Genomic DNA, 8,511 nt, shown 5'->3' with positions numbered 1-8,511 from the left:
GCTACATTTCTTCGTGAGCAAAATCGACGGGCTTCCCTTCACCCTTGACCACCTCATAAGATTATATAGCCCTTGACTCTATCGAGGTGGGCTTATAAAGCTTCAACACCGGGCCATCAAGGTGCTCATCTTAAGTATAGATGAATACAAAGATCAGGGCTGGATGGGCCGCTTCGTTCGGGTGAAGACCACAGTCGGCTGAGAGCATGCCATTTCCTGAGATATGGAATATGAAGCGTAAGTATGATTCTGTCTTTCATTTCTGTTCATTGTTTCTACTTCTTCATCATTTATTATCAGTGTTTTTCTCGATACAGTCATTGCTTGGATGCCGGGTGTGGTTCCCCACCTCGAAAACTGGGTTAGGAGCCTGGTTTCGACGTTAACATATGCCGAGTGCACATGGCGCGATTTGTCAAAGGGCTGGTGGGAGGATCGTACTCATGGTAATCTTTCTTTCTGACTTACCGATTTGCCTATCGTTCAAGCATCTTCTCAAACATGAGTTTACTTACATTCTCCTTTTGTAGGTCTCGGAAAGGATGTGACTATGAGACCCCCGCCCGGTGATGAAGAAGTTTCACCACCTATTTTGAAATCGGAGAAGGAGAATAAGAGGAAAAGGGCCTTGAACTCCGAGGGTAAAAAAACCCAAGAAGAGAACAACCCGTAAACCCAAGGGGAACACAATCTAAGAAGAAGAATAAGAAGAAGAAAAATAAGAAGATGATTCCGGGCTAGTGACCTGGGCGCGAGCTAGCACCGAGATTCGGAGATCTTTGGAACTAATAGGAGTTGATACTGCTCCATCTAGGCTTGATGAGGTCAAGGAGGAGACATCATCCCAAGTCCCCAAGCTGAGAGGAACCGAAGATCTTTTATCTCGGGGCGAAGAGACCATTGAAGAGGCGGTGGATGGCGGTGCAAAAATCGGCCTTGAGGCTCCCCAAGATGGAGGCGGCGCCCCAAAAGACCCACTTGGGGCAATAGAGATCGGAGATTCTCCCTTGTTTCCTTCATTTTCTGAGTTGATGATACGTGACTCTCAGGCCGTGGAGACTTGTCACGGGAAGGGAGCCCACGGAGAGGAAGATCCTTTCTGTGGTTATTTTGTTGGGGTAGAAGATGTCACTGGTCTGAACGACTTGGAGGCTCCGAAGAAGAGCTCGGGCGAGGCTTGCTTGAGTTTTAAACTGACCAATCAGTTTTCGGCCTCTAGTGCCAATCCCGGGCGTAAGCAAACAATCGTTATCTCGATCTTGGAGAATGCCCGGGTTCTTGCAGCCCCCGTAGGGGATGCTATCTACCTCCGATCTTTGGTCACGGAAGAAAACCAAGCACAGATTGACGAGGTGGGAGCGCCTTGTCTCCCCTTGTATAATTCCTTCTTTCTATTTTTGTAGGCTTCTGTGCTTCATCATGAGGCTTTCTTCCTATCCCGAGGGGAGCTGAGCCTCTACGAAGCCAAAAACCGAGGGCTTACTGAGGAGAGAGATGCCTTCAAGCTTCTCAGTGAGCAGAGAGAAGGGGAAGCAAAAGGACTTCGGGCTGAGCTAGAAGCATCTCAGAAAGAACAAGCTGATCTGGCCGAGCAGGTAAAGAGAATCCTTAAAGTTAATGACACTGACTCGGGCTTGGTGGCTAACAGTTCGGTCCCACAGGTCCAGCGAAAGCTTGATGTGATCGGGAAGCTTCGTGAGGAAGTGGACACAGTAAAAGCGGAGGCTGAGGCATGGAAGAAGAACATGGACCGCCTTGCCTCAGAAAAAGAAGCAGCCCGAGCTCAACTAACCTCGGCTGAGACCCAACTAAGAAACTTGAAAGAGAAAGCCTTGGTGCAAGCCAAGAAAATTGAGGAGTTCCAGTCTCGTTTGGGTTCAGTAACTTCCGATCGAGAGAGGCTGGCCACAGAACTTGCAGCAGCCAAATCGGAGGTCAAAACGGCCAAGGCTAATGCTGATGAAATGGTAGCCGTCTACCGATCCGACATTGAAGCTTCTCAGGTTCGAGCAAAGGAGGTTGCCAAAGCTACGCAGGCTCGAGCAAACTGGGTTGCCGAGCATGCTAAATGCCAGTCTCGAAGGGAGACTCTCGAGGAGATCCATGCTCGTGGCTTCGATCTTACAGCCGAGATCGAGAATGCTAAGGAGCTCGAAGTTGAAGCCAGAGTGCTGGCCTTTCCTGATGATGATGAATTTGGGAGTATGAGCGGATCTGAAAGCGATGAAGGCCTCAAGAGAGAAGATGCTACTCTCGAAGAAGACTATTTCCTTTAGGATTAGCATTTTTTGTGTTTCTTTTGAGACCGTTTTGGTCTTTTGTAGAGAAATTTGATCGGGCCATGTTGCCTTTGTAAATGATTTTTGACGTGTATATATATAAAAACTTTCTTCCTTTCTGCCTTATAAAATTATGAAGTTGTATTCTAAGGTCCGAGGTTTAGACAATTTGATTGAAACCGAACTAGTAGAGCCCTTAGGCTTTACGATCGAGTGAGTGCTTGCTCGAACTCGAAGTAAGGTAACCCTTAGGTTTTTTATTTGAGCGAGGATGGTCTCTCGAACTCAAAGAAAAAACAGCCCTTAGGCTATTGTATTAGGCTGATATAGCCTTTGATAAAAGATTGTTTATGGCTTTCTCCCCTTTTCGGCTTGAAAACATTTTTTATCATTTGTATTTGCAAAACGTGTAATGCCTTAGCATGCAATAAGGAACTGTTCGGGAGTTCGAACAATTTTGTACTCATTAGAGTTTTCGAGGCTTGATATTATCGAATAATTTTGTACTCATTAGAGTTTTTGAGGCCTATTTTGTTACGGAATTCGGACGTCTCCAAACCGTGTTAATTTGGCCGTAGCCTTTTTAGTTTGGGATTTGCCCCTTGGGCTTATTTTCCCATTTTACTTCGAGCTTGCCCGAAGTGTCATTCCCCGAGTGGGATGGACATGGCCTATAAAAATCGAGGGTTGCCTAAAAGGTCTTATGATCTCGGAGTTTTAATGATTCGATCTTGTTTATTTTTCGAACGACAGTCCCCGAGCGTGGGGGTAATTATCCGAAGTCTGGTTATGGTCGGCCCTTAAGCCTGTTTGCATAATAGATCGAGAGTATGAATTTGTAAAGTAGAAAAATATTTCTAAGGCATGAGATATCGGCAAAGAAAAATACTTCTCTTTATACATGATTATACATGCGTACTTGTTTTGTTCCAAGGCTCGAGCAAACTACGCGGGCACGGTTCGTTTGACCGTTTGGACCTTACAAATTTTTCCTATCGAGACCCTACTGCCATGAAGTAATTTCTTCGAGAACCTGGTACGGTCCTTCCCAGTTCGGACCCAGTTTTCCTTCATTCGGATTTCGGGTGTTGAGGGTAACTTTTCTTAGCACCAAGTCCCCAATGTTAAAATATCGAAGATTGGCTCTTCAATTGTAGTACCTTTCGATCCGCTGTTTTTGAGCAGCCAATCGAACGAGAGCGGCTTCGCCTCTTTCGTCCAACAATTCCAGGCTCGTATTCATGGTCTCGTTATTCGACTCCTCTATTGCATATCAAAACCTAATGCTAGGTTCTCCGACCTCGATCGGGATCAGAGCTTCGGTGCCATAAACTAACGAGAACGGTGTTGCTCCGGTGCTGGATTTCGATGTTGTGCGGTATGCCCATAGAACCTCGGGTAGTATTTCTCTCCATTTTCCTTTGGCATCGGTCAATCTCTTCTTAAGATTTTGGATGATGGTTTTGTTGGTCGATTTGGCTTGTCCGTTCCCACTGGGATGATAAGGTGTTGATAGGATCCTTTTGATCTTGTGATCCTCGAGAAATTTAGTTACTTTGTTGCCGATGAATTATTTTTCGTTATCACATACAATTTCGGAGGGCATCCCGAATCGACATATGATGTGGTCCCAAATGAAGTCTATGACCTCCTTTTCTCTGACTTTCTCAAAAGCCTGTACTTTAACCCATTAAGAAAAATAATCAATCATAAACAAAATAAATTGAACTTTACCTGGGGCCGACAGAAGAGGGCCAACGATGTCCATTCCCCATTTCATGAAGGGCCATGGGGGCAGGAGCGAGTGGAGTAGTTCCCCGGGTTGATGAATCATGGGCGCATGCCTTTGGAATTTGTCGCATTTTCAAATGAACTCCCTTGCATCCGTCCCTATATTGGTCCAATAGTACCCTGCTCTGATTACTTTGTGGACCAGCGATTCGGCACCGGAATGATTTCCATGAGTCCCCTCGTGAACTTACCGTAGGATGTAGCCGGTATCTCCCGGTCCCAAACATATTGCCAACGGTCCATCGAACGTATTTCTAAACAGTGTTCCGTCTTCGGACAAAGTGAACCATGCTACCTTTGTGCGCAGAGCTCTTGACTCGTTTGGATTTGATGGAAGCTTCCTGTTCTTTAAGTATTCTATGTACTTGTTTCTCCAATCCCGGGTTAAACTTGTGGAGTTTATCTCGGCGTGACCTTCTTCGATTACCGATCTTATGAGTTGTATGACAGTCCCCGAGTTGAGTTCGTCGTCTTTGACCGATGAACCTAAGTCTGCAAGACCGTCGGCCTCGCTGTTATGTTCTCTAGGTACATGTTGCAAGGTCCATTCCCTAAACCGATGTAGAGTCACCTATAGTTTATCCAAGTACCTCTGCATTCAGTCTTCTCGGACTTCAAAAATCCCGTTCACTTGGTTTACTACGAGGAGGGAATCATACTTAGCCTCTATGACCTCCGCCCCCAATCTTCTAGCTAGTTCGAGACCTGCAATCATGGCCTCATACTCGGCCTCATTGTTAGTCAATTTTATAGTTTTGATAGACTGTCTTAACTACATTACCTATGGGTGATTTTAGTACGATGCCTAATCCGAACCCCTTCGCGTTTGAAGCACCGTCCGTAAAGAGGGTCCAGACTCCCGAAGATGTACACGATTTTATCAGTAGTTCTTTTTCAACCTCGGGCACGAGGGCCAGCGTAAAGTCAGCCACGAAGTCCGCCAAGATTTGAGACTTGATGGCGGTTCGGGGTCGATACTCAATACCGTACCCACTAGTTTCTACGGCCCATTTGGCCAATCGACCCAAAAGCTCGGGTTTGTGCAAAATATTTCGAAGAGGATAAGTTGTTACAAGACATATTGGATGACATTGGAAATATGGTTTTAGTTTCTTTGAGGCGCTTATTAAAGCAAGCGCTAATTTTTCTAAGTGTGGATATCTAGTTTCGGCCTCACCTAAGGTCCGACTAACATAATAGACAGGGAATTACGTACCTTGTTCTTCTCGGACCAGGACTCCACTTACCGCTATCTCCGAGACTGCCAAGTATAGGTAAAGTTGTTCTTCCACTTTTGGGGTGTGAAGCAGCGGCGGGCTCGATAAATACCACTTTGGTTCCTCCAAGGCCTGCTGGCATTCCGAGGTCCATGCAAAATTGCTCTTCTTCTTAAGCATCAAGAAGAATCGGTGTCTCCTATCTGAGGATCTCGAAATGAATCATACTGGGGCGGCTATTCACCCCGTCGGCCTCTGCACGGCCTTTATATTATCCACTACCGTGGTATCCTCGATATCTTTGATTTTATCGGGGTTGATCTAGATTCCCCAATTGGACACCATGAAACCAAGAAACTTGCCCGAGCCAACCCCGAATGCACACTTTTCGGAGTTGAGCTTCATATTGTACTTCCTCAGTATATCGAAACTCTCCTGCAAATGCTTTAAATGGTCCTCTGCTCACAGGGACTTAACTAAAATGTCATCAATATAAACTTCCATTGATTTTTCTATTTGTTCTTCAAAATTTGGTTTACTAGGCGTTGATAAGTTGTACCAGCATTTTTTAGATCGAATGGCATTACATTATAATAGTAGGTACCATACTTAGTGATAAATGAGGTCTTTTCCTGATCCTCCAGGTTCATCTGTATCTGGTTGTACCCGGAGTAGGCATTGAGAAAACTGAGAGTCTCGTGTCTGGCCGTGGCATCGATCATACGATCGATATTAGGCAAAGGAAAAGAATCCTTGGGGAATGCTTTATTCAGGTCTTTATAATCTACACACATTCTAAGTTTATTTCCCTTCTTAGGGACTACCACAACGTTTGCTAACCATTCGGGATACTTTACTTCTCGAATGGATCCTATTTTGAGAAGTTTGGTTACCTCGTCCTTGATGAAGGCATGTTTGACCTCGAACTGGGGCCTTCTTTTTTTGCTTTACCGGGCGGAATTTAGGGTCCAGGCTCAGTTTGTGAGTGGTAATTCCTAGTGGGATCCCTGTCATATCGAGGTGGGACCAAGCAAAGCAATCCATGTTAGCTTTAAGGAAATGAATAAGTTTTATCCTGAGCTTTGGGTTAGCCCCATGCCCAGGTATACCTTTCGTTCGGGCTGATGCTTGGCTAGTGTGACTTGTTCCAGCTCTTCGACCGTCGATTTGGTGGCGTCGGAGTCATCGGGAATTATGAAGGATTGAGGGATCCAGTAGTCGTCATCCTCATCGATCCCTTGCTTCTGTAATTGGGTCGAGGTCGGTGTCTGTGGTCGTTATTTGGCCTCCTGCTTTCCCTTCGAATCCGATCCCTTCATTGATGAGAGCGCCGATACCGATATCACTTCATTGACTGCAAATATCTTATTGGTGGCAGGTTGTTCCCCGTACACTATTTTGACTCCCTCCGATGTCGGGAACTTTAGAACTTGGTGAAGGGTCGAAGGTACTGCCCTCATGTTATGGATCCACGGCCTTCCAAGCAGGGCATTGTACCTCATGTCACCCTCGATCACATGGAACTTTGTTTCTTGGATGGTCCCGGCCACATTCACTGGCAAAGTAATTTCACCTTTGGTGGTTTCGCTTGCCATGTTGAAGACGTTAAGTACTCGGGTTGCGGGCACAATTTGATCTTGTAGGCTTAGCTGTTCTACGAGCCTCAATCGAATAATGTTGGCCGAGCTACCTGGAACAATCAAAACATGTTTAACTTGAATTTTATTCATAAGGATAGATATTACCAGTGCGTCATTGTGGGGTTATAAGATCCCCTCTACATCCTCGTCATTGAAAGACAAGGTCCCTTCTGGTACGTAGTTTTGAGTCCATTTTTCCCTCATGATCGAAACCTTGGTGAGTTTGAATACGGGCCCCTAAAGAATATCGACCCCTCCAACAATCATGTGATTCACGTGTTGTGACTCTTCTTGCTCATTCTGTCTATTTGAATCTCTATTCTTGAAGTGGTTTTTAGCCCGATCGCTTAAGAATTCTCGAAGATGCCCTTCGTTGAACAAACGGGCTACCTCCTCCCTCAGCTGTCTGCAATCTTCTTTTCTATGACCATGGGTGCCATGATATTTGCACATTTGATTAGGATTTCTCTGGGCTGGATCAGTCTGCAGATGTCGGGGCCACCTAGTGTCTTTGATGCGCCCAATGGCCGATACAATAGCTGATGCATCAATGTTGAAGTTGTATTCTAATAGTCATGGTGCTTCTTTGGGTTCGACATTTCTGTCGAAACTGCTCTTATTCATGAGCCCTTGAGAGCTATGTCCTCGATCATTTCTTCTATCAATTCGAACGGGGTTGCGTCCAGGTCGGTTGTTTCTCCGATCTCCACCGTATGGCTGATATCGATCTCTGTTTGACCGTGGTTCCTGGTCAATATCCCTTTTAACTCTGTCGATGGTCCTGTTTGGATAAACGGACCTGGAAGGAGCCCCCAACTGGTCATCCTCGACCCTAATCTTTAACTGGTACCAATTGTGCACATCGGCCCAGGTTACAGCTAGATATTCGATCAAGTTCTGCTTTAACTGTTGTGAGGCTACCGAACTTCGTACGTTTAGGCCTTGAGTGAAAGCCTGAACGGCCCAATCATCCGCGACCGGGGGCAGATCCATACGCTCCATTTGGAACCGAGATACTAACTCTCTGAGCATCTCGTTGCCTTTCTGTTTTACTTTGAAGAGGTCTAACTTTTTAGTCTCGACCTTTATCGCTCCGGCGTGTGCTTTGACGAAGGAATCTGCGAGCACGGAAAAAGAAATAATGGAGTTAGGTGGCAAATTATGGTACCATATCATCGCCCCCTTTGATAAAGTTTCTCTGAATTTCTTCAGCAGTACGGACTCAATCTCATCATCCTCTAGATCGTTCCCCTTTATTGCGCATGTGTAAGAAGTGACATGCTCGTTGGGGTCGGTAGTTCCATTATACTTAGGAATTTTTGGCATGCGAAATTTCTTCGGAATGGGCTTAGGAGCTTCACTCGGGGGGAAGGGCTTTTGTACGAACTTCTTCGAATCCAAACCCTTCAAAATCGGTGGTGCCCCCGGAATTTGATCAACTCGGGAGTTATATGTTTCCATTTCTTTGTCATTCGCTTCAATCTTCCTCTCCCCCGATTCAATTCGCTTTGTCAGCTCCTCGAACATCTTCAACATAGCGGGGTCAGTCCCTGACTCATTCACATTTGACCTCTCTGGCACTGG

At 45.7% G+C, this 8,511-nt stretch overlaps 1 protein-coding gene across 1 annotated transcript; it reads left to right on the top strand.

Annotated features, from left to right (window-relative positions):
- Positions 1-223: 223 nt before the first annotated feature.
- Positions 224-2,276, top strand: LOC138902751 (COP1-interactive protein 1-like). The gene is made up of 5 exons (XM_070190648.1): positions 224-237; positions 301-446; positions 531-669; positions 815-1,352; positions 1,404-2,276. The coding sequence occupies exons 1-5, from the start codon at positions 224-226 to the stop codon at positions 2,274-2,276; spliced, it is 1,710 nt and encodes a 569-aa protein (XP_070046749.1).
- The last annotated feature ends 6,235 nt before the right edge of the window (positions 2,277-8,511 follow it).

The sequence above is a fragment of the Nicotiana tomentosiformis genome, chromosome 12 (assembly GCF_000390325.3).
Source record: "Nicotiana tomentosiformis chromosome 12, ASM39032v3, whole genome shotgun sequence".
In the NCBI taxonomy this organism is placed as follows: domain Eukaryota; kingdom Viridiplantae; phylum Streptophyta; class Magnoliopsida; order Solanales; family Solanaceae; genus Nicotiana; species Nicotiana tomentosiformis.
Note: the sequence above shows the minus strand (reverse complement) of the source record. Positions and strands in the feature narration are given on the sequence as shown.

Coding starts and splice junctions, on each gene's coding strand:
- LOC138902751 (XM_070190648.1), top strand. Junction 447..530: donor GTGGGAGGATCGTACTCATG/GTAATCTTTCTT, acceptor CTCCTTTTGTAG/GTCTCGGAAAGGATGTGACT. Junction 670..814: donor ACCCAAGAAGAGAACAACCC/GTAAACCCAAGG, acceptor TGCTCCATCTAG/GCTTGATGAGGTCAAGGAGG.